This window comes from Taudactylus pleione, unplaced genomic scaffold (genome assembly GCF_031769625.1).
Source record: "Taudactylus pleione unplaced genomic scaffold, aTauple2 ptg000507l, whole genome shotgun sequence".
In the NCBI taxonomy this organism is placed as follows: Eukaryota; Metazoa; Chordata; class Amphibia; order Anura; family Myobatrachidae; genus Taudactylus; species Taudactylus pleione.
This window is the reverse complement of record NW_028284909.1, coordinates 2200709-2227546: the sequence shown is the minus strand read 5'-3', so window position 1 is coordinate 2227546 and position 26838 is coordinate 2200709. Positions and strand designations below refer to the sequence as shown.

Sequence of the window (26838 nt, the reverse complement as noted above, 5' to 3'; positions counted from 1 at the left end):
AGCATTACCTTCCCAGTCTGGGTACTTCAAATGTCATCACCATAAAACCAACGCGTTTCCACCTCTGCTGAGGTCTTTATCAAGGGATATGGTAAGGAATAATTGGACTGGTATATATAGCCATAATGGGTAGAGCTACCCATTATATTAAGTGAATACAGGGTTACTTACATATAGCATAGCTGTGCTGTCTTAAGCTCCCTTGGTTCTGAAGTGCACGCCGCTGTGGTGCACCACGTGACCGCAGTTTTAGGGCCCGGGAATGCTGCGTTTCAAATGCACACACGTGATGCGGTCTAGCCTCACGGAGCGCATCACATGGTCCGTTCAATCCCCGTTACTCAGTGCATTGCGCTCCACTGCCTGGAGCGCAGCGCTCACTGAGTTCAGGCTCCGGGTAACGCTCTATAGGGGGAGCAGATTAATACCACTATATGTACAACAGTGTGCCTTGCTTTAAAGGTCTTCTATTGTACGCATCCATTTGTATGTTTTAAACTTGAATAAAAATTTTGAAAGATCTTACACTATTGCGGCAACCCTCTTTTGTTTTGCATGTCTGCATATTAGGAATCTTATACAGAGGAGGTGATCCGTGGATAAAAGATCTTAAAGAGGAATTTGGAGTGACGACCTGGTATCGTTGGAATTACGGTGAACTATTGGAGACTATTTGCTCCACCTCTAGGACACAGTAACATTTATATTAGGGGTGAGCGGGTTCAGATTTCTGAAATCCGAACCCCCCCGAGCCCCCCCGATCCGAGGCCGATCCGAGTCAGGCTTGACTTTTCCCGCCTGACTCGGATCTGAAATCGAGGCAAAACGTCATCATCCCGCCTTCTGGGTCTCGCGGGTTTTGGATCCTATATAAGGTACCCGCGTCTGCGCCATTTTCTCACTCGGCTGTGGACAGTGAAGAGGAAGGGTGGGAGTTAGGGCTGGCTGGGCTGTGTAGTGTAGTGTAGTGCAGTGTAGTGTTGTGCTGTGCTGCGCTGCTGTTGTCCATAGGGGCTGTGTCCACTACTTCAAAGTCCATAGGGGCTGGCTGGACTGTGTTGTGCAGTCAGTTGTCCATAGGGGCTGTGTCCACTCCAAAGTCCTGTGCAGTATCCCAGTCCTAAAGGGGTGCTGTAGTGTTGTCCAGGGGGTGCTCTGTCCGTCAGGGGTGCTCCCCCCAAGTGCTAAAAAAAATATATTTTTTTGCGTTTGTGAATTGTGTGCGCAGTAGCCACACGTGCATCAACAAAGCAGTGCCAAGCGTGCGCCTGTGTCCCATAAGTAAAAGGCTGGCTGGCTAGTCCGTTAAAGGGTGCTGTAACCCCCAAAGGTCACTCCAAACAAAACAAAAAAATATATTTTTTTGTGTTTGTGAATTGTGTGCGCAGTAGCCGCACGTGCATCAACAAAGTAGTGCCAAGCGTGCGCCTGTGTCATAAGTAAAGGGCCGGCTGGCTTGACCGTTAAAGGGTGCTGTAACCCCCAAAGTACACTCCAAACAAAATAAAAATATATTTTCTGTGTTTGTGAATTGTGTGCGCAGTAGCCGCACGTGCATCAACAAAGTAGTGCCAAGCGTGCGCCTGTGTCCCATAAATAAAGGGCCGGCTGGATTGACCGCTAAAGGGTGCTGTAACCCCCAAAGGGCACTCCAAACAAAATAAAAAAATATTTTCTGTGTTTGTGAATTGTGTGCACTGTAGCCGCACGTGCATCAACAAAGGAGCAGCGCCAAGCGTGCGCCTGTGTCCCATAAGTAAAGAGCCGGCTGGCTCATTTCTTAAAGGGTGGTGTAACCCACAAAGTGCACTACTCTCCAGCAAAAATAAAAAAATATTTTCTGTGTTTGTGTGCACCTTAGCCGCACGTATATATCAATATAACATAAATGGAGGACCAAACTTTATCCGATTAAAATAAAATAGGGAAAGATCAAGAACCACTTCCTCCTAGTGCTGTTGCTGCTGCTGGGAGTTGTTCATCATCCCAGAGAGGAAGTAGGAACACCACTACTTTTACTAAACAATTGACCCTCCAACAGTCCTTAGCGAGGAGGATGAAGTACGACAGCAGTCATCCTGAAGCAAAATGTATAACTGAGGCTATGTTGGTGTTAGACGTGCGTCCGGTATCCGCTATTAGTGCAGTGGGATTTAGACAATTGATGGAGGTAGTGTGTCCCCGGTTCCAAATCCTGTCTAGATTCCACCTGCATCCTCAAAGCAGCAGCGACAAGCGTGCGTCTGTCTGTTAAAGGGTGATGTAACCCTCAAAGTGCGCTCCACAAACAATAAAAAAATTCTTCTTTTTTTTTCTCTTTGTGAAATGTGTGGGCTGTAGCCACACCTCCATCCTTAAAGCAGCAGCGACAAGCGTGCGTCTGTCTGTTAAAGGGTGGTGTAACCCTCAAAGTGCTCCAAAAAATAAAAAACTATTTTTTTATGTGTTTGTGACTTGTGTGCGATGTAGCCGCATGTGCACCAACACAGTAGCAGCGCCAAGCGTGCGCCTGTGTCATAAGTCAAGGGCCGGTTTGGACATCTGGTCCGGAAGGAAGGACGTGCCAACAATTTCTGACAAGTCTACTGTCACTGCATATGATACTGTCCTCAAAGCAGCAGCGACAAGCGTGCGTCTGTCTGTTAAAGGGTAGTGTAACCCTCAAAGTGCGCTCCACAAACAATAAAAAAATTCTTCTTTTTTTTTCTGTCTTTGTGAAATGCGTGGACTGTAGCCGCACCTGCATCCTTAAAGCAGCAGCGACCAAGCGTGCGTCTGTCTGTTAAAGGGTGGTGTAACCCTCAAAGTGCGCTCCACAAACAATAAAAAAATTCTTCTTTTTTTTCCTGTCTTTGTGAATTGTGTGGGCTGTAGCCGCACCTGCATCCTCAAAGCAGCAGCGACAAGCGTGCGTCTGTCTGTTAAAGGATTACATCGGTGACAGCATCCAAGTAGGCATGTCAGACAGTCCGTACATGTACTGGCAGGAAAAAGAGGCAATTTGGAGGCCCCTGTACAAACTGGCTCTATTTTACCTGAGTTGCCCCCCCTCCAGTGTGCACTCCGAAAGAGTGTTTAGTGCAGCCGGGATTCTTTTCAGCAAAAGGCGTAGGAGGTTGCTTCCACAAAATGTGGAGAAGATGATGTTCATAAAAATTAATTATCAACTTTTCCAGGGAGACCAGCCTCCAGAACGTACAGAGGGACCTGTGGTGGTGGATTCCAGCGGGGACGAATTAATACTCTGTGAGGATGAGGATGTACACAACACTGAAGAGGGTGAGGAATCGGTGAATGAGGAGGATGAGGACGACATCTTGCCTCCGTAGAGCCAGTTTGTGCAGGGCCAGATTAATTGCCAGCTTGTTTTGTGGGGGCCCAAACGAACCAATCATTTCAGCCACAGTCGTGTGGCAGACCCTGGCGCTGAAATGATTGGTTTGTTAAAGTGTGCATGTCCTGTTTATACAACATAAGGGTGGGTGGGAGGGCCCAAGGACAATTCCATCTTGAACCTCTTTTTTTTCTTTGCATTATGTACTGTTTGGGGCCTAGTTTTTCAAACTGCCATCCTGTCTGCCACTGCAGTGTCACTCCTAGATGGCCACGTGTTTGTGCCGCCCACTCGTGTCGCTTAGCATAGTCATCCATCTACCTCGGTGCAACCTTTTGGACATAAAAACACTATTGTGAGGTGTGAGGTGTTCAGAATAAACTGGAAATGAGTGGAAATTAAGGTTTTTGAGGTCAATAATAGCATAGGAGCAGAAAAATCAACACATTCTGTGATTTTAGCTGTTTTTATGTTTTTTTAAAAAAAAATACAGATCCAAAACACAAAACCCAGAACCCAAAACACGGAAGGGTGGTTTTGGCAAAACCAATCCAGATCCAAAACACGAAGAAAGATCCAGATCCAAAACCAAAACACGAAAAGTGGCCGATGCACACCCCTAATTTATATATATAAAAATCTTGGACCTAGTGGTGTGAAATCACCACATATTGACTTTCATTGCTACATAATTGGACTAGTGAAGAGATATTTTTTCCCATTAGGTGCGCTTGAGATATATATATTTTTGTTTTCCTAGATAGAGCAATTATGTAGGCTCGATCTGTCGGTGCGATGAACGACCCCGCGGGAGCACGCATGGCCGCTCATACTGGGTACACACTTGTTGATGTGGGCGATATGTCGCCGGATCAGGCGACATATCGTCTAGTGTGTACCCACCTTAAGCTCTTCAGCAGAGGTGCTGACTTTTTATTCCTTCAAGATAATTCCTCTATCAAGAACTTGAATGAAACCTGCAATAAAATACACAGTACTGTGCAGACACAATGCAGTCTACTACCTACCTTTATACCCTTGCCCTGATACCACGTACCCCACTCCCTCAGGGCACAAGCTCCGGTACTCAGCTGAAAAAATAAAGCAAGCAGATATCGTGTGTAAGAGAAAGTCTCTGAGAAGTTACATATGGCTGTCAGAATAACATAGCCAGGATTACTGTTTTCTGGTAGGTTATTTACTAATTGCTTTCTGTCTGGACCAGCACAGGTCTATTATCTGTCCACAGCTCCATAAAGCGGACACCTGACCTTTTCCGTCATCACTGCTTGAGCATAAGCAAGGGGGGATGTAGTCAGCATCCTGGCGTCAGAATAGCAGCACCGGAATCCCTGACAGCGTCAGGATCCTGGCTCTAGTATCTCAACCGCGGGCATCCAGAAGGTAAGTATCGGGGGTTAGGTGAGGGTTAGGAGTTAGGGTTAGGCACTAGGAGGAGGGTTAGGCACTAAGGGGGGAGGGTTAGGTTTAGGGTTAGGAGTTAGGGCTAGGCACTAGGAGGAGGGTTAGGCACTAAGGGGGGAGGGTTAGGTTTAGGGTTAGGAGTTAGGGTTAGGCACTAAGGGGGGAGGGTTAGGTTTAGGGTTAGGAGCTAGGGTTAGGCACTAGGAGGAGGGTTATGGTTAGGCACTAAGGGGGGAGGGTTAGGTTTAGGGTGCCTTGTAATGTTGGGATTCTGACTGTTGGGATTCCGCTGTCGGTATTCTGACCGGCAGTATCCCGACCAGCGGTATCCTGTACCCAACCCCAACAGGGATGTTATTTCACTTTCAAAGTCTTATTAAATTGCTTTCTGCTGGAGGCAAATAATCTATTTCCATTCAACTACATTAATAAACTCCTGATGTCCTTAGATTATCTACATCCGGGTAAAATAATTAAAATTGTTAGATATTTAATCAAATAGTCTATAATATACTGTATTCATTTATGAAAGTATGTGAATTAATAATAACCAGAGAACTTGTGCGCTGTTAGCAGAGCTCCTTCCCCTTTACCTGACTCCATGCTAGGGCATCTCTGGAGCTGGCAGGCCCGGCCCCATCCTTTGCCAACTGTGCAGCAGCATTCCACTTGGCTGACATTGCTAGCGAGCACGTTCTCACACACATTGGGGTCTTCCAGGTTGTAATAACAGTCTTTAAGGGCTGAGGATAGCACAAAGTCTACCCGGGAAAAGCCGGAATTGCTGGGATACACGGGACGTACTGTGGCAGGAGAGGGAAGATGCCAATTACAATAATAATCATAACATGCATTCTGGATGTGTTAAAGTAACTATGGGCCTGATTAAGCAGCGATGGCAAATGCGACTACGTAAGCAGATCGAGCGGTTGTTAGCTATGGCGCATAAGCCGTACTGTGCGTGCGCTGCGGTCGCACTACGATTACGCACGCACAGAGTAATCCATCACAGAGAGACTGAGTGACAGGCTGTCAGCTTTTGGGGGTTATGGCGGGGGAGTGGTCAGAAAAACGCGGGCACGCCTGTCCGTTTGAACGCCGTTGCTTGGGCGTGCATAAATTAGCCAGCGCAATTGCATACGCAGCTTGAGAGCCCTCTGCATGCGTAGAGACTTGCAGTGTCTGTGGCTGGTCAGACCTGCTGTAAATGGTACCGATGCTTATGCAGAAGAGCGACAGTGGACAGATGTGAGAACGCAGTAGTGGGCGTATTTATGCCGGCTGAGCTTTGACAAGCATTAGCATATTTTTGCAGCTGCGTTCCGTGTGAAATCTCAGCTGCGATTGTAATTGCGATAGCTGCTGAATCGGGCCCTATGTTTCAGCAATAAAACACAGCCCTTAACCATTATATAGTGATCAGGCCCCTTACCAGCAGTGCTTGTTCGTATGCATTTCCCAGACATGGGGTCAAACTCCTCATTGCTGTTCGCACAGATGCAGAGAAAAGATCCTTCCACGTTCTCACAAAGGGCTGTCCCGCATACACCTTGTAGTGTCTCACACTCATTGACATCTGTTAGAGGAAGAACAACAACAACCTCCTCTAACTCAAAATACAAGATATACTAAGCAAATGAATCCCACCAGAGTGTGTGTAATTTTCAATATAAATCATTTAATTCCATGGAAATTTCCTGGGCTGTTGGTGCAATTTAGCCTGAAGCCTTGGCAGCCACTGGAATTATTGCGGTCTTCATACATTATCTTTAGGAAAGGGGTTGCTTTGACCCAGTGAGGCTGCATACTGTGCTATAGTCACCTGGTAAATGCAGTGAATGTTCCTGCCTTACAATACCATGTGCTTCACTGGTGCACAACCTGTGGCCCACAGGAAGCGGGTCAGAAGCCCTACAGTAGTATCTCTGTCCCAGCATCCTGGCTCCAACCTTATCTGTCTTGTACCAATCATGATGTGGTTCAGGTGGTGGGGACTCTCCCAGTCATCACTCCCACAAGCTGCAGTGAGTCCCAGTCATTATTCACTAAGGTCTGGCAATGAATCGGAATGGATCAGCTGCACTCTAATTCACTGCCAGGCTGTCACTGTACTGCGGAGCGTATTCTCACCAGTGAGATCAAAGTCTTATCTAGTGAGACGTAAGTTTTGATGCGTAAACTGGTAAGTAATGTGTGTCACAGATGAGAGGTGGAGGGAAGAATTGTGTTACTAAAGAGCGGGAAAAAGAATGGTGAACATGCTACTACAGATGGGGGGAGGATTTTTACAGGGGAGGGATGAAGTGAATTAATGTGCTGCTAGAAGGGGGTATTACAGAGGCAAGGAAGCCAAATAGGTGACAAAACCATGCCACCTTATAGCAAGGTCTTCATACTGGCGATCCTATCCCGGTGAGGACTTTTTATCTGCGTTATTAGGCGTGGCATGACTGCACAGAGGGCCTGATTAAAAGATGGAGGCGGTGCTTATGTTTGCACAATTGAGCAATGTTTTCATACTGCGCAAAATGTCTGAGACACCCATATGCGTGAACCTAACTGTACGATAGTGGCTTCAGTTGCGTACGGGAACTAGAGGCATTAGAAAAGGCCCCTGGGAATCATGGGCATTTCTGGGAGGTGACCTGAAGTGAATGCAAAAAGAGGCCGTCTTATGAGCGTGTCATGGGCGTGTAAGTGCAGGCGGCTGCGTTCTCTTTTGCAGCACTGCAGCCATTTCTTGAGGGACATGAGATGGATACACTATGGTGGAATGCTCCTCACCACCAGCAGATTTGCACTGTGCTCAGATAGTGGAGGTGGGCGTCTCAGGGTTACCTAGTCTGTCACACGCTATTACAGAAGTTGAATGCTGAAACCCGCCATTTGCATATTTTTGCTATTGTGAGTCTGTAAGAAATCGTAGCCGCGCATTAATTACGTCCTTCTCTCACTCAGGCCCAGAGGTTTCCCTTTTCCTGTGGTACAATGTATTTTACATTAATTTGAAAGTATCTTATATTTTAACAATTTTGAAGCCCCTTCAAATGGTTAAAGTTGCTCAATATGGACCTCAGACCATTAAACAGGTTGTGCACCATGGATGTACTTGGTCATTTGTGTTGTCCTTAGTAAATGGTTTCATGTACAGAAATTATTTACCTGTCTAACAATGTCTGGCAAATTACAGGAAATGAGAAAATACAGATTACTGTACTAGCAAATTCCATTTGGTATTAATATTAGTTTAAGCATAGCTTTCATGTGTAGAGAATACAGAAGTATTCTTGTTAGCCTCTATGTGCGCAGAGGGTTACTGAGGGCCAATGCATAACCTTCATGTGCAGAGCAACCTCACAAGTATCCTGCAAATCCACAGCAGGTTACCAAAGGTATAGAGGATTACTGGTGGCTCAGTGTTACATCCCAAGTACACAGAGGATTACTGGTGGCTCAGTGTTACATCCCAAGTACACAGAGGATTACTGGTGGCTCAGTGTTACACCCAAAGTACACAGAGGATTACTGGTGGCTCAGTGTTACACCCAAAGTACACAGAGGATTACTGGTGGCTCAGTGTTACATCCCAAGTACACAGAGGATTACTGGTGTCTCAGTGTTACATCCCAAGTACACAGAGGATTACTGGTGGCTCAGTGTTACACCCAAAGTACACAGAGGATTACTGGTGGCTCAGTGTTACACCCTAAGTGCACAGAGGATTACTGGTGTCTCATTGTTACACCCAAAGTACACAGAGGATTACTGGTGGCTCAGTGTTACACCCTAAGTGCACAGAGGATTACTGGTGTCTCATTGTTACATCCCAAGTACACAGAGGATTACTGGTGTCTCAGTGTTACATCCCAAGTACACAGAGGATTACTGGTGTCTCAGTGTTACATCCCAAGTACACAGAGGATTACTGGTGTCTCAGTGTTACATCCCAAGTACACAGAGGATTACTGGTGGCTCAGTGTTACACCCTAAGTGCACAGAGGATTACTGGTGTCTCAGTGTTACATCCCAAGTACACAGAGGATTACTGGTGTCTCAGTGTTACATCCCAAGTACACAGAGGATTACTGGTGTCTCAGTGTTACATCCCAAGTACACAGAGGATTACTGGTGGCTCAGTGTTACACCCTAAGTGCACAGAGGATTACTGGTGGCTCAGTGTTACACCCAAAGTACACAGAGGATTACTGGTGGCTCAGTGTTACATCCCAAGTACACAGAGGATTACTGGTGTCTCAGTGTTACACCCAAAGTACACAGAGGATTACTGGTGGCTCAGTGTTACACCCAAAGTACACAGAGGATTACTGGTGGCTCAGTGTTACATCCCAAGTACACAGAGGATTACTGGTGTCTCAGTGTTACATCCCAAGTACACAGAGGATTACTGGTGGCTCAGTGTTACACCCTAAGTGCACAGAGGATTACTGGTGGCTCAGTGTTACACCCAAAGTACACAGAGGATTACTGGTGGCTCAGTGTTACACCCTAAGTGCACAGAGGATTACTGGTGTCTCAGTGTTACATCCCAAGTACACAGAGGATTACTGGTGTCTCAGTGTTACATCCCAAGTACACAGAGGATTACTGGTGGCTCAGTGTTACACCCTAAGTGCACAGAGGATTACTGGTGTCTCAGTGTTACATCCCAAGTACACAGAGGATTACTGGTGTCTCAGTGTTACATCCCAAGTACACAGAGGATTACTGGTGTCTCAGTGTTACATCCCAAGTACACAGAGGATTACTGGTGGCTCAGTGTTACACCCTAAGTGCACAGAGGATTACTGGTGGCTCAGTGTTACACCCAAAGTACACAGAGGATTACTGGTGGCTCAGTGTTACATCCCAAGTACACAGAGGATTACTGGTATCTCAGTGTTACATCCCAAGTACACAGAGGATTACTGGTGGCTCAGTGTTACACCCAAAGTACACAGAGGATTACTGGTGGCTCAGTGTTACATCCCAAGTACACAGAGGATTACTGGTGGCTCAGTGTTACATCCCAAGTACACAGAGGATTACTGGTGGCTCAGTGTTACATCCCAAGTACACAGAGGATTACTGGTGGCTCAGTGTTACACCCTAAGTGCACAGAGGATTACTGGTGGCTCAGTGTTACACCCAAAGTACACAGAGGATTACTGGTGGCTCAGTGTTACATCCCAAGTACACAGAGGATTACTGGTGGTTCAGTGTTACACCCAAACTACACAGAGGATTACTGGTGGCTCAGTGTTACATCCCAAGTACACAGAGGATTACTGGTGTCTCAGTGTTACATCCCAAGTACACAGAGGATTACTGGTGGCTCAGTGTTACACCCTAAGTGCACAGAGGATTACTGGTGGCTCAGTGTTACACCCAAAGTACACAGAGGATTACTGGTGGCTCAGTGTTACATCCCAAGTACACAGAGGATTACTGGTGGCTCAGTGTTACATCCCAAGTACACAGAGGATTACTGGTGGCTCAGTGTTACACCCTAAATGCACAGAGGATTACTGGTGGCTCAGTGTTACACCCAAAGTACACAGAGGATTACTGGTGGCTCAGTGTTACATCCCAAGTACACAGAGGATTACTGGTGGCTCAGTGTTACACCCTAAGTGCACAGAGGATTACTGGTGGCTCAGTGTTACACCCAAACTACACAGAGGATTACTGGTGGCTCAGTGTTAGATCCCAAGTACACAGAGGATTACTGGTGGCTCAGTGTTACACCCTAAGTGCACAGAGGATTACTGGTGGCTCAGTGTTACATCCCAAGTACACAGAGGTTTACTGGTGGCTCAGTGTTACACCCAAAGTACACAGAGGATTACTGGTGGCTCAGTGTTATAACCCAAGTACACAGAGGATTACAGGTGGCTCAGTGTTATACCCCAAGTGTACAGAGGATTACTGGTGGCTCAGTCTACACCGGAAGTACACAGAGGATTACTGGTGGCCCCAAGTACACAGAGGATTACTGATGGCTCAGTCTACTCCGGAAGTATACAAGAGGATTGGTGGCCCCAAGTACACAGAGGATTACTGATGGCTCAGTAGTAAACCTCAAGTGCATAGGAAATGAATGTTGAGATTCAAACGTCAGTCCTCTGTCTACAGTGGATATCAGATAACATGAGAACTTGGATATAGGTTACGTATTAATCTAGCCATACAAGGGTTGATGCTGGCGCATTGTGCCAAATGACAACTTCGTTGACAAATTTGGCCACATGCATAGATGACCAATTTGGATGAGAGGTGGCAGTTCAGGACTTTTGATCTGGTGACTCGATCCATCAAGGCCTGCTAATCACTGTGATCGGCAATGGCGGTCATCTGCTGATTGTATATTCCAACATGTCTGACAATGCTCCCAGGAGTTAGATTGGGTCATTTCTCTGGGATACCTTTTTTGGGCAGCAGACGTCCCAAAATCAGACCAATTTTTTTGTGAGTGTACATGCGTGCTCAGATGGTCAGATTTAACTAGTTTTACAAACCAATAGGACTAGTTTTCTTGATGAGAAAACTCTAAAGCAGTTTGGAAACAAAAAAAGGTCTAGGTGGTAATATTACAATTTCTTTATACAGCGCCAGTATTTTCTCTCATCTGGCCCCCAATCAAAGCACTCACCCACACAGTGCTGATCGCCCCTCTCCCCCTCATAGCCCCGGTCACACAGGCATTGGTAGGCTCCCACAAGGTTGAGGCACATTGCGTGTTCCCCGCAGACAGTCTTATTTAGACACTCGTTGATATCTGACACAGGAACACACCTCGTGGTTAAGTTTCACACAAGCATCAGCGCTTCCTGTTTTTAAGCATTTGTTTGCAAGAAGATCAAGCCTCAATCACACAACTGTCTGCCTCAACACTTCAGCCTTACAAAGAAAGATGCAGATCTCTTGGGGGTCTCACCATTGCAGTCTCCTGAAAGAGACAGCTGATATCCAGGCTCACAATCATTTATACACTTGTAGGATCCTGGGGTGTTTTGGCATCGCAGTGTTCCACAGATTGAATCCCCATAATCCAAACATTCATCTATATCTAAAGAAGAAGAAGAAGAAAAAAAGGCCTTGTCTTAAAACTTTGGGCTAGCATCTCTGATCTCATTGGTGATAGACCCTAAAGGTGCTCCAATCTTATGACCCACAAATTATTTGCGAAGAGTTCCAAAAGTTTTATTCCATTTTCTATAATCCCTTACCATCTTCAAGGACCAGTACAAATTATCAATACATTTCTAGAAGAAGATAACCTTAATAAATTATTCTAGCTCTGGGGCTGAACAACGTGTAAAATAAATCTTGGAGGAAGGGTATGTGCAAGTTATCAAAGCACAAAAATCAGATAAAGCCCCAGGACCTACTGTTCATCCTAGCACCTGTCACAACCCATGCAGTTCCTCTTTTCTGCCTGTGGTGTCGCTCTCTGCTCTGGTGTTTCTAGCACACTCAGCTGATGCAACAAACTGCTGAGATACAGACCAGAGTGTGCTAGAAGCACCAGAGCAATGAGCGACACCCCAGGCAGGAAAGAGGAGCTGCACGGTTTGTGACAGGTGCAGCATGCTAGAATAAACACTAAGGACCTCATGGCTATCCTAACCCCTCACCTCCACACCCATTACAATGCAATTATCCATGGGCGTCGCTTTCCTAGAGACACACTAGAGGCTAGAATAGTAGTAGTATTTAATGGCTAAAGATATCCACAGTTGTGCCAATTAGGGACCTCTGTCAATCTTAATAATTTCACATTATATACTACAATTTTGCTAAATACTGTAGACTAAATGCTGTGCTCCCTGCCTGAAAACACAATGATCAGGTAGAGTTCATCCTAGGGGAACAAGACAGAGATAAAAATGGTAGGGCCACTGACCAGATTCATATCATATCAATTCCATAGGGGCCCCTGTCTTAATAGCCTTCCTCAAAGCTAAAAAATGTATTCGATATGGACTCTTGGCAATTGACAATTCATAAACTGAAGCCTTTTGGTTTGTCAGGGGACTATTTAGCTGGTATCCAAGTTCTATGTTTCCCACCAGCAGAAATAGTCATGGTGAATGACAACCACTCAGACCCAATCTCTAGTAGTAGAACTACATAACCATCTCCTCTGGTGATAAGAACTTAGCAACAACTATTCGTAGTGCTTTAATATGGGATGAGGATGGTTGATTCTGAGAGCAAGATCTCGTTTTTTTTGCAAGTGATGGTCTAAGGTCCCTTCTGCAATCTAGGATATGCCTACCAAATCTCTAAAAAGTTATTAACTTATATAGGGGCCCATTTATAAACTAGTTTTATCATTCACAGCGAGTGGTAAAACTTGTTGCATATGATAAATTGTGCTCAGGCCAATCAGCTCCCAACTGTTATTTTTCAAACAGATGACAGTTGGGAGCTGATTGGCTGGAGCACCGTTATTATACGCAATGAGTTTTATCACTCGTACATGATAAAACTTGTAGATAAATGAGGCCCATAGTAATGTCTCAGGATATAAGATCATCTTCTCTAAATCGGAGGCCATGCTGTTAAAAAAACGAACAGTCAGAACAAAAATAAAATCTTCCAACCTGATGTAAACTGAAATAGAAAACAAATAACCATCAGATATTTAGGAGTGTTCATTACATCCTTGTATTCCCTGGGCACACTGACAAGATCACAGCTGACCTCTTCTCTTGAAGCGTGCTCACAATCTCCCTAGCTGGACAGGGTCATTGAATTTAAGATGAACATCCTCCCAGAACGTCTCTATTACTGTCATACACTGTCACTGTCATGAATGCCTGAATTTGTCAGGGATAAAAAGCTGTAAAAGATACTTCTCAGAATATTTAACAAAAATATCCACCTTGACATAGGTTGGTACTGAGGACAACTATCTAAACCTAACTAACCTCTCCTCTTTGTGTGACCTTCCAAAACAACACAGAATGACCTTCACAAGATCCACAGTGAAAATCTGTGACTCTTGCAGAAGTTGGGTGTCGCCTAATCAGAACTCTGATTCAACTCCTTTCTGGACTTCTCTCTCACTATTCCCTGGATTTGAGATGAAAACTACATGACAAACCTGGGGACTAAAGGTGGGTACACCGTAGAATGATATCAGCTTTGATTTGATGTTTCCGGGCAAATCGGAACTACAAATTAGGCATATTGTTAAGTGTGTATACCCAATTTGCGCGCTCCCGCGGCCGCATGCGATATCTTCTTGCTGGCTATGCTGCACGGTCAATCAGAAGATATCGTGTACGATGCCATGCTGCGGAATGCACCATGGCATTCTACATAGAGCCGATGCCCCCTGCATCATCCAAGTGTGTATGCAGTTGCCAATGCAGGGTCCCGTCACTTTTGGGACCTGTCAGCTACGTATCGTTCTAATGTGTAGCCCGGCTTTAGGCTTCTCTGGAAATCCCCGCATTACACCCTATGTTCTATATTTTTCACTTGTTACAAGTCATCCACTTTCTGAGATTATTCCATTTCACTGAGGTGCTCAATGTACGTTTGTAAACTTTGCCTCTCAACACCCTATTTCACTAGTTTTAGGCCCACAAGACAGACATGAGTGGGAAAAGGTGAGACATGGGCTTCCTGTGTTCATCTAAGAAATCTCATATAAAATGTATTAATAGTGATGGTACTACACTCCCAATAAGTAACCCTTAACGTACAACCCGAGTGCTGGAAAAATGGTGGCTATAGGGCTACTTTTCTGTATATTTAGTGTACCCTGTCCAAAAATAGCCCTGCTTTATGACAAATTACAGAACCTATTAAACTCAGTCCTAGATGGCCTTATGTACAATATACCATGGACCTACGTTTTGTGCTATCCACCTCAAACGTTGGCATTTTATCAAAATTAGCTCCCCATATTTTGGAAACGTGACATACCCACACAGTTCCGGCCCTCCCTGGACATCTCGTGACCACGGTCACACAGGCACTGGTAGGAGCCAATGCGATTCTCACAAACGGCATTGTCTCCACAGATTGTGGAGTTAGCACACTCGTTGATATCTGTAGAAAATGTGGAAACACTAAGTATTAAAGAGCTCACTGTGCAAACGCAATGACACATACATTTTCATGGTTGCTGGTTGGTAGACAATTAGCATGTTATATAACTGCCTTGTGTTCATATTCATAAGCAAGCAGCACGGTATCTAAAAATGGTGAAGGAAGCGCAGTACCAGCAATTGTGCTTATAGGCTCCATGGCATGATCTACATTAAGCTTTTCTTTACACTGATACAGTAATGGTCAATATTCCCTGAATGTGAAGATTATGAATGGTCTATGGGGCTGATACAAGTTCTATGCTAACCAAAAACCGGGGGTGTACCGGCGGGCGTGCTAAAGCCAGTGGCTGCATCAAGGTACTGGCTGCGTGAAAACACCGGCCATCCTGTGACCCGCAGAGTGATCTGATGCTTCGTCTTTGGATTCAGCAGCGGATCACATAATCCGACTCTTCCTGCGGCATTAGCATATTATTGCACAGTTGTATGCAGCGGCTGTGCAATAGCGTACAACTCTGAATCAGGCCCAATGTACCAAACTATACATCTGGATTACCATAACGGAGGAAAGGCGAGATCATGGGGACAGATCAGACATTATTTTCTTACCGGCACAGTCACCGGAGGAAGTTAACCTGTAACCGTTGTCACAAGATGCAATACATCTGTATGACCCCAGTGTGTTTTCACATCTTTGTGTCCCACAAATAGATGCCCCTCTCTCCTGGCACTCGTCAATATCTGGAGGAACACACAGAATACACATTATTTTGTTGCATCCAATGGGATTGCTCAGAGAGCAAGAATTTACCTTTCCTGAGTACAGTTTCCTCTTGACCTCACCTGCACAGTTGGCTTTGTCAGAGGTGGCTTTGAAACCAGTTGGACAAGCACAAAGGAAAGACCCCACAGTGTTGGTGCACCGTCCTCCTTGGCAAAGGCTTCCTTGCTGACACTCATCCTTATCTTATCAAAAACCATAAAAATACATTTATTACAATTAACAGAATATTAGTAATGTTAATTACATTTCCTTCTCAACATACTCTAAACTAATCTCCTCTTTATAGCTCAATAACTTGGCGAATGCTCTAATTCACAGTTTGTTAACGTTGTGGGTCTTTTGCTCCTCTGGCCATGGTTGGTCTGTAATCTAGTGCACCACCACCCATACAGCTGTGTTAGACATCTCATCAGCTGAGAATCAACAAAAGAGAACTGTATACTTCGGTTATACTGAAGTTAATTAAAGAGAGAGTATATTTTTGGCCGTTAGCGCTCCGCTGTGATCTATATATGTAATAATTTATGCAGCCATGGTCACTCGTAAAATTCAGCCTTCAATATTATTCTGGAGTGTTGGACCATAATGCTAGCATGTCACATAACAGCATGGTAGTCAGTCCCACCCTGAACTCTAGATCAAAGTCCTTCTGTATACCTCTACTAGAGACTTGTGGGCAAAATTGTCATATTCGTGAACATAGTGGGCACAATTATCATATTTGTGAACATACCCACACACGATGAACCATCAGGGGTGGTGACATAGCCCTCAGCACACACACATTTGTAGGAGCCCTTTGTGTTCTGGCATTCTCCGTGTGGGAAACAGAACTCTCCTTCCAGGCATTCGTTAATATCTGAAATGACCAAGTATTTGTTCAAGACTACAGCAGAGTAGACATATACAGTACATGAGCATTCCAATAATGGTGTCGGTGATCATTCTAGCAAGTAGGTAACATCAGTTATAGTGGTTTCACAATTTGATCAGTTTACAGCCGACTAAAATGACAGCTTCCTACTTGGTGTTTCACTCTAGTTCATAGTAGAACAAGGAGACAAACCTCCTTATTGTTTGAAACTAAGGTTTACTTAAGAGGAATATTACATAAGCCACAATAAATTCCTCTGACCTGTGCAGTTTGTCTTATCACTGTTGAGTTGGTAACCAGGCACGCACTCACACTGGAAGGAGCCATCGGTGTTGATACATTTCCCATTTGGCCCACAAGTAGATTCAGTAAGGCACTCATTGATGTCTAGACATAAGGATGGAAGTAGAAAGAGAAATAAGAGACACAGTGGACCTCTTCTGTGATCACGTTAAATGGCAAGAATAAGATATAATAGCTAATTGTTTTTCTTTTACTTATTAATTCTAACCAATACATAGCAAGATATAGGATACCCACCCACACAGCGTCTGTTCTGGAGTCTATAACCGACACGGCACTGCCGACACTGGAAGGACCCTGGTGTGTTGACACACTCCTGACCAGCACAGGCTCCCGGATTCTCACACTCATTAATGTCTGCGAGAGTCAATGGAATATCACATTGATAATTACCATTTTATTTTAGTTACTTTTATATGCCAAAATTTTCACGTAACCTGTCTTCTAAGAGCTCTATTTAGTATAAAAAAAAGGATTTTCTCCAACATTTTATCTGGAGAAAGATTAAGATATCATATTTCCATATTTAGTATAGAGAACTGTCTGGAGAGAACACTGATTACTCAGACCTCTTGTTTCTCCCTGCACAGTTTAGCATCCCTCATCGGTTTCAATGGGGGCTGCACAGAAACAATATTTATAAAGATAAAAAAAGTGAAGGTTCTCTCAAAAACATGACGCCATATCTGGATGGCGTTCTATGTATGGTTTGCAGACAGAAGTGGATAAAAGCAGGGAAGAGACAGTTTTCTTCCTGCTTTCTCCCATAATTCACTGCTCCCTCGGCTCTGAAATCGCCATCAGGAATCCGGGACAGCAGACCTGCGCATCCGTGACCGAGCATGTGTGCAGTGGCTGATTAAAGAAGTCTTACTGACAACAGTTATCTCATCCCCAGGACAGTCCTGTAACACATGTTCCGTACCGGCATGAGGATTCACAGAAATATGGTGAGATACAGACGATGAAAAGCTCAGATACTTTCCACACAACCTCTGAGTCTCTTTAGGCAAAATTTGTTTTATTTTTAGTCTGAATATCAGAAGTAGTGTCTATTGAATAGCAATTATGTGTGTGGTAGCAGGGTGTGGTATGTTAGGTCGACAGTTCTCATGTCGACATGCAACATATGAATGTCGACATGGCTGACATTTCTACATGCTTAGCATTTCGACAGTGACCATGTCGATATCGTGTTTACATGGATGGTATGTCGACAAGATAGAATGTCGACCTACTGTCCCTCTTGGCCAAGCGGTTATTTACCTGGTGCCGACGACTGCAGCAGCTACAGTGTCTTCCAGGTCCGGTGGTCATGTGACTGTCAGTTCCGGCGGAGTGATCGGATGCTCCGGCATTCCAGTAGGTATAACTGCCCTATCCATAACCCTCCCTCTAATGCCTAACCCTAACCTCCACACCTCGCAGCCTAACCCTAACCTCCACACCCCGCAGCCTAACCCTAACCTCCCTGCATTAGTACCTTAGTTTTGTAGTTATTTTATTCACTTGTTTATATTTTAGCTACCCAGATTGTTTAGATTGATTTTTATTAGTCGTTATGAATATGTATTGATTTAAGTATATGCATATTCCAGTTGGGTGTGTATTTTAAATTACATTTTTGTTTAAGTCTGCAATATATTATTTCTATGGGCCATGAGCTCCTAATTAGTTTTTATTTAATAAGATGTGTCTTTTGGCTAAAAGAGATATTTAAACTGGGATTAAATGCTTTAATCCACCCAATGTCTCTGATGAAACCACAGATGTGGAGAAACGCGTGACTTAATAGGCTTTGTAAACATTTCTCTCCACTGTTATCTTTATTATTGAAGCCTTTCTTTCTATGCTTTTATCTTCATAATGAGACCATTATCTACTTTGTCCTTACAACAAATATTCATGTTCTAATAACTAGTATTATTATTATCTTTTATTTATTAGAAGTCACAAGATGTACGCAGCACCATGTATGGGGTATACATAAAAAAATCAAGTAAACTGCTCAATACAGTATACAGCAATGACTCATCTCATAAGTACATAGAACGATTGCAAGACATTGCGTGAAACCACAGACAGGGAGTGACAAGTACAGGGGGAAGGGTAGGGCAACTAGCTGTAGCATTTAGGAGCAGGCAGTGATGAGTCTCAGGGGAAAGGTACAGCAGCTCTCAATGGTTTTGTACCCATCGTATGGGTGAGCAACCAGAGTCACTAGAGCGGAGAAGGAGACTTAAGACAATGAGCTCTGGTGCAAGTGGAAGAACAGGAGTGAAGAGGACCCTGTCTGAGAGCTTACAGTCTAAAAGGAATGGAGTAAAACGTTGGGGAGGAGGAGGGAGTGAGAGAGGAGTTTAGAAATATTGCTGGTGGGCTCTAGAAAAAAAGGTGTATTTTTAGGGAACTTTTACAGCTGGGAAGACTGGTAGAAAGTTGGACTTGGTGTGGGTGTGGGTTTTATTGTGGGCAAGCATGAGAGTAACTGACCAAAACAGAGGTGAGGCAGCCATCAGAGAAGGAACGGAGGGGGCACCGGGAGTGTGGAGAGAAATTGGGTTAGATGTGTAGGTTGGGGAGGAATGATTAAGGGCTTTATACCTGAGGATGAAGGGTTTAAAATGGGTTCTGAGGGGGACTGGGAGCCAGTGAGTGTCTGAACAATAGTTACTATCTGCGGTGTAACAGGTTATGCAGTTACATTCTCCCTGTTGCTATTCTAGGCTCCTACCGGTCCCAATCTGCCTCTGCCAGTATTTCTGCTGGTCCCAGCCCGGCTCGGCCAATATTCCTGCCGGTCCCAGTCCAGCCCTTCAAGTTCACCTGCCGGTCCCAGTCCGGCTCTGCAAGTTAACCTGCCGGTCCCAGTCCGGCTCTGCAAGTTCTCCTGCCACTCCCAGTCTGGCTCTGCAAGTTCACCTGCCGGTCTCAGTCCGGCTCTGCAAGTTCTCCTGCCACTCACAGTCTGGCTCTGCAAGTTCTCCTGCCGGTCCCAGTCTGGCTCTGCAAGTTCACCTGCCGGTCTCAGTCTGACTCTGCAAGTTCACCTGCCGGTCCCAGTCCAGCTCTGCAAGTTCACCTGCCAGTCCCAGTCCAGCTCTGCAAGTTCTCCTGCCGGTCCCAGTCCTGTTCTGCAAGTTCTCCTGCCGGCCCCAGTCCAGTTCTGCAAGTTCTCCTGCTGGTCCCAGTCCAGTTCTGCAAGTTATTCCTGCCGGTGCCAGTTCTGCAAGTTCTCCTACCAGTCCAGTTCAGTCTGACCACTGACGCTACCATTGCTTACAGAAGTTACATTACCCAGCTGCTCCTACCGGTCCCAATCCGGTACTGCAAGTTCTCCTACTGGTCCAGTTCAGTCTGACCACTGACGCTACCATCGCTTACAGAAGTTACATTACCCAGCTGCTCCTACCGGTCCCAGTCTGATACTGCAAGTTCTCCTACCGGTCCAGTTCAGTCTGACCACTGACGCTACCATCGCTTACAGAAGTTACATTACCCAGCTGCTCCTACCGGTCCCAGTCCGGTACTACAAGTTCTTCTACCGGTCCAGTTCAGTCTGACCACTGACGCTACCATCGCTTACAGAAGTTACATTACCCAGCTGCTCCTACCGGTCCAGTTCAGTCTGACCACTGACGCTACCATCGCTTACAGACGTTACATTACCCAGCTGCTCCTACCGGTCCCAGTCCGGTACTACAAGTTCTCCTACCGGTCCAGTTCAGTCTGACCACTGACTCTACCATCGCTTAAAGAAGTTACATTACCCAACTCCTCTCCTACTGGTTCCAGTCCAATTCTGCAAGTTACTACAGTCGGATCAGTCGGGTTTCTCCTGGCTGCATCACAGCTATCCATTGCTCTTATTTATCACCAAAGGCAGTTCTCACTGCTACCCAAATCTCTATGAGAGAGAGCTATATATTACCTCCACGGTTCCTGCCGCAATCATCTGCTGCTAATCCTAACAGCGAGGCAGAAGCACCAATATTTGATGATTCGTCATTTGAATATTCTTTATGTTAAAAAAAATCATTTAATAATAAAATCCACAGATTTCCCACTTTATTTGCAATTGCAGTTACCTGGGCTGAGTTAATGATATGAATAATAGGTGTTCTTAAACATTGAATTCACCCAAAAAACTGCAATACTAAATTTAATATAATTTAATATGAATTTAAGGTATCATGCAGGAAGGGTGTCCGTGTAAACACATGATTTGTGAAGGAAGGGCAAAGTCCAGGTATGGCACTACAACACCAAACACACATAGATTTCCAATGATCTTGTAAACTGCAGTATAATAAAGCAAGTAAAGGACTGGTTAGATGGTCATATAATACGTGTAGATACAATTAGGGGAGGGGGGGTCTTTTCTTATCTGACCCTTTTGATTAGAAAAATGGGGTTTTATGACTGCAGTGAGTTTGCAAAGGTGCAGCAGAGATACGGTACACACCTCCCACCAACACGTCAGGTAAAACCTTAGAGCAACATGTACAGTATGTGACAGTCTTTAGGATCAGAGTGTACTGATAACTGTGCTCAGTAATTCAAGCACATCTTACCGATGCAGTCACCGCCTTGTGGGTTCAGTCTGTAGCCGGTAGGACAAGAGCAGCGGAAACTGCCAGGGGTGTTCAGGCACCTTCCAGATCCACAGGGACGTGGTGTATGGCGACACTCATCTATGTCTAACAGGGAGATACATAAATATATATATATGCAGGGTAATGAGAAGGTATTGTAGCAATACCTTGTCTCTTCTATCTGGCACATGTATTGTTTCTGCAGCACACATATGGCATGTCACCACACTTCAGTCCTCTAGTTTAGATCACACACATTATATTTGAAGATTTCACACAATAATCTGTTTTATTTCCTGCACAGAATCTCACTCACTGAAGACTAGTTACCAACAGCAGAATTGCAGTAAGCCATAACAACCAATCAGATCTTCCCTCTCATTGTATGGCTTGAACAAGGATGATAAAAAGCTCATTTCCGACTGGTTGCTTGTGGGCTACTGCACCGTGCGTTCTGACTAATCGTTAATAATGCCCTGTTGGCGTGTGGCATGTGCAGTGAGATATTGCTGCTGTCTGCCCCTCAGTTATATCTCCTGAATGTCTCACCTTGACAATCCGTGCCCTGAGAGTTGGCGGTAAACCCTGCAGGACATACACAGCGGTAACTTCCAGGGGTGTTCTCACATCGACCATTTAGACACAGGCGTCTGGGAGTTAGGCGACACTCATCGATATCTACAGTAGACAAAAAGAACATCGTCCTGCTACATGAGCCAAGTATTTTGGTATATGTTACTTTCACATATTTGTGGATAATATCGTAAAAAAAAAAGGTCTATATAATAATATTGAGTCTGTGAATATTCCCAGTAAGTGGATTGAGAGAGAAGATGTAAAGTGCTAAGCTGTGGTTTGGATGGCCACGGGTTGTTTTAGACCCAATTAGCTGGAAATCACAGTGTATTTGGGCCCTAAAAGACTGGCAATGTGATGTATATCTGATGGGAGACAATGACAAAGCTAAGGCTGCCCTGTTGTATTCAGTGCTCTGGCAGATGGAGTTGTTTTAGTGATGCAGCATCTGCGCGGTTCTAAGCATCCATAACTCCACGTTCATAGGCATCTTTAAGCCGTAAAGCTAAGTCATCATGGTCACAAGATCTCAACCACACAGTACATACCTACACAAGTTTTGCCCTGTGCATTAAGGCTGAAGCCTGATGGGCAAACACAACGGTAGCTACCAGCAGTATTTTCACACCGGCCATTGGCACAGAGCTGTTGTCCACTGTTACACTCGTCAATGTCTGCAAGAAAGAGCATGAAGTATGAGCTAGACAATGATGTGGATACACAGCCGTAACTAGGGTAATGCGACCAGTGCCATGGCGCAGGGCAGGGGGCGCTGTTTGGGCCTGTAAATTTTCCTGTTTATTATCATTCTCACTTGTAGCTTCCTCTTCTTTTATCCCCGGCATCTCCTGGCCTCCCCTATCTCTTCCCTGGCCCTTCCCCTGAGGCAATGGCCCTTTTTCGTGTGCACATCTTATGTCCCTATTTGAAATATAATGGGGGGGGGCGCCAATGCTCTTTAAGGCACAGGGCACCAAAAAGTCTAGTTACGGCTCTGTGTGGATGCATCGCAATATAGCAACCGCTGGTACTTAACCCTGGTAAATATCCTCTACCTATATACAGGAATGCAAGATTTCTACGTATAAAAGGTACTTGCGGTACTCCAAGAAAGTTAATGGCAAATGGCATCCACTCGATGCAAAAAAAAGAAAAAAACAATCCAGGGAGAAACATTGAATTGGGAAGGCTGAGATCACGCTGACGTCTTGACCACACAGATGCCCCAACTTATAACAGAGGAGGCAGAGGACTCCCAAAAACATCCTAAAGATTGTCAGGATGTTCAGAATCACCCTCAACTATGATCTCCCCCTGCCTCAGTGACCCCAAGTGTTCTATCTAATTGGAGCTTACTTGTGTATCTCATGACTGATTTGCAAGACCTTAAGACTTCCAGCTGTTGAAATTCCATGTGATGCACTTACATGCCCTTTCCAAGCACGATGTAAAAAATGCAGCATTGTTAACTACTACTATTGAGTCTATTGCTGTAAATGTATTGTAATCCCCGGACAAATCTTTTCTAGGCATACAAATAATACACAAGGATGTGTTTGATGTGTTCACTGTAAGGTTAGAAGATAGTTCTCACCTGTGCACTCTGTGCCTTGAGGGTTGGTGCTGAAACCAGCTGAGCAGGCGCAACGGTAACTGCCCACCGTGTTCTCACAGCGCCCATTCGTGCAAGGACTAGGGTTCTGTCGACATTCGTCCATGTCTGTGGGGGGACATGCAAAGAAGGTGAGTTTCCATAGTGATGTTAATATAGATGAAAGAACACAATACACAATATCACATGCCTGTGCTATTCTAACACTACAGCTATTTTGAGGGCAATGTGTTTTGTAATGGAGCACAGTTTCCCTTATTATATCTCTTACATTTTACTATTCCATGTTTTACCCTGTATGGCAGAAGAGATATATATATATATATATATATATATATATAATATATATATATATATATATACATACACACACAATTATCAACCATACCTCATTTCTACGACCGTTCCAAATTGTAATAGTTTGTCCCAGAGCAGTTAGTGCCTGACATAGAGGTTATGAGCAAACGTTACTGCATTATAAGTAACTGCCACAGCCAAATCAGCAATAATCTTATAACGCGTGCAAGCTTCATGGTTCAAGCAAGTGATAGGTAGTTCGGTTGCTGTGATTTTAGATTTCATTTGCGGTATTGGTAAATAACCCTACTGTATATAGATTTTTTTTTGCTATTAAAAGTACAAGCGACTTTTCTCCATCGTTTAACATAATGAAAACCATGGAGATTATGTGCCTTCGCGCCTGAAAGTAATGTTTCTCGATGTTTCGGATCGGTGCTGGAGGGGTTGTAGTGGTGAAGGTACTTTTTTGCATATCTGGTGGACTTGTCCCAAACTCACTAGTATTTGGCAGGAGATTGTTGATCTTCTCTCGCGCCTCTTTGAGACCACTATTCCCTCCGATCCTCAACATTTTCTTCTCCCCTTATATCTGCCCTCCTTATCACGGCGCGATTGCACCAGAATAAGTTATTCCGACATATAGGGCCAAATGTAATAGGGTGAGAGTTTAGAAAAGTGAGAGTTTCTGACACTTTTTAAACTTTGCCAATGTAATAGAGTCCAAAAACAAAGTAACAGAGCGAACTTGCATGTTTTTTTAGACTTAAAAAACTCTCACGATATAAAATCTCATTGAGATGTTTTCCCATTTTGAAGATACAACTCAACCAATGTGAGAGATTACTGCTAAACTCTCACATTTTCTAAACTCTCACCCTATTACATTTGGCCCATAGTGTCCGCTATGACCTGCCAGATAGCAGCGGATTGGAAAAATCCCGAACCTTCTCCTATGCAGGTAATAATATATTGGTACATCTACAAGATGGAATATATGACTGCTATTTTATGTAACACATCAAAATCCTTTAACAAAGTGTGGGGCCCTTGGTTGGCACTCCAAAATGTTCCCTCTCCATTCAATATTTAACCTTTTTATTGTATTTAGTTTGAAGGAATGTTTTCCCGTTTAGAGTTCACCCACCCTTACCTCCTATTATCTACTTTTGTTTTCTTTCTCTTTTTCCTTTTTTCTATTATCTTTTAATGATTTGCCACACCGTTGTTGTGAGATATTTCTCTTGCATCTATGTTTCTTTACAATTAAAAATGTAACCACTACATTATTGTTATATATTGTTACAACTTATATCCCATATGGATATTTTATGCTGTAATTTATTTTTGAACATCTGTTTGTTCTATTTTATTGTGGTTTGCTAATTAAAAAGATTTAATTAGAAAACCATGGAGAAATCACTGATTTCTCCACTTTTACATTTTGGCATTCCTAGTGCCACCGCACAATGGGAGCTTAGCCAATTCTTCAAGTTGCAAAAAGCTCCACTGGGACAGCTGTTTTATGTAAGTGCTGTCCCAAAAGGATACAATACAAATGGTACATACTGCACAGACGAGGATGCAAAAACCCTTGAAAAACACCAGTAATTTTCACAAAAATGCGAGATATGTTAAATAGACCCAATGGTATGGTGCAATACTGGAGTATAGGAGACACTTTTTGAATGAATCTGTAGAAGTACTATGATGAATTAGTCACACCCTGCTCCTCTAGATCAGCTCACCTTATTCATATGGCACCCTGGCATGCCCTGTGGTACTCTGTGCATGCCAAGTCTCCTGGATCACCCTGTGCATGTCACTCCCTGCATTGCCTTTATTTATAGTTTGACTGTGTGATTAGGCCCATTTCAGCATGGGTGTAGCAGCATACTTACCGACATTCTGGCAGCCCCCTCCAGGTCAGTGCAGCAGGGAGGGTGTGGCGGATTAAGTTTGGCGGAGTGGGGGCGTGTCGGCGCGATTGCATCATCGGGGCTCCGTCTCCCGCTTTATAATGCCAATATTAACGGCATTGTAAAGCAGGGGGTGTGGCTACGATGACGCAATTCAGCGCGAATCGTGTCATTGCCCCCCCCCCCGAGCCGCCCACTTTCATGGGCGTGCACGGGGATCCGCAGGGCGTGGAGGAGGGTGGCAGTCATTCCAGTGGACTTACCTACACTTGCAGATTTTTGGGAGGCTCCCGGCACTCCCGGGAGAAGGCAAGTATAGGGTTAGGTCATGAGGTCATCTCGACTCTCATGATATAAGCTCATCTCGTCCGGTCTGATTGCTTCTGTACCTCAGCTGACTCTGGCTGCCAATCTGTGACCTACAGCTCCTATAAAAACACTTCCTGTTCACTAGCCCATTGCCAGATCAATAAGTCATACTGCTGATTTCCTGGTTCCTGGTCTGCAGCTAATCTGCAGTCTCCACCTGAGTTTCCTGTGTCTTAGTACTGCTGGGATCTCTCTGCACTCTGCAAATACTCTATGCTTCCAAGTATCAGCGCTGCTGTGACTTTCAGTCCTCCAAGTTACAGCGAAACCCAGTGCCTCCGATGTTCCTACATTGCTTGGATTCCATTGTACAGATTTGTTCTTATGCCTGCATCTTAATGCTTCTGTGAGTCTCACTCCTAATTGAGCTTTCCACCTGTGAAGCTTCAGGTGATCCAAACACCAGGGTGCTACAGTCTGCTGCCTTTTAGACCTGCAGTGTGTCTTATACCAGTTCCAGTTTGGTTAATCAGCTTCCAGCATTGACCTGGTCTGCAGCACTACTGCTCCCAGAAATACCAGTGCCAGCCTGGTTAATCCAGCTTCCAGCGTTGAGCTGTTCTGCAGCACTACGGTTTCCAGCATTACTGCTCCTAGCCCATCTTCATGGTTACACATTACCGGTCCCAGCCCGGTCAGAGGCATTACCAGTCCCAGTCTGGTCAGAGGCATTACCGGTCCCA

The 26838-nt window shown here is 44.6% G+C and overlaps 1 protein-coding gene across 1 annotated transcript in view; it reads right to left on the bottom strand.

Annotated features, from left to right (window-relative positions):
* LTBP4 (latent transforming growth factor beta binding protein 4) overlaps positions 1-26838 on the bottom strand; it is a 209793-nt gene that overhangs the window by 8139 nt on the left and 174816 nt on the right. Inside the window, exons 15-29 of the mRNA XM_088450149.1 lie at positions 23553-23678; positions 22507-22632; positions 21932-22060; positions 21362-21487; positions 17025-17144; positions 16746-16871; positions 16344-16469; positions 15670-15792; positions 15436-15567; positions 14699-14824; positions 11694-11825; positions 11409-11534; positions 6192-6335; positions 5353-5562; positions 4363-4425 (exon numbers count right to left, since the gene is read on the bottom strand). Of these exons, the coding sequence (XP_088306275.1) occupies positions 4363-4425; positions 5353-5562; positions 6192-6335; positions 11409-11534; positions 11694-11825; positions 14699-14824; positions 15436-15567; positions 15670-15792; positions 16344-16469; positions 16746-16871; positions 17025-17144; positions 21362-21487; positions 21932-22060; positions 22507-22632; positions 23553-23678 (1935 nt within the window). The remainder of the gene's footprint in view (positions 1-4362; positions 4426-5352; positions 5563-6191; positions 6336-11408; positions 11535-11693; positions 11826-14698; positions 14825-15435; positions 15568-15669; positions 15793-16343; positions 16470-16745; positions 16872-17024; positions 17145-21361; positions 21488-21931; positions 22061-22506; positions 22633-23552; positions 23679-26838) is intronic.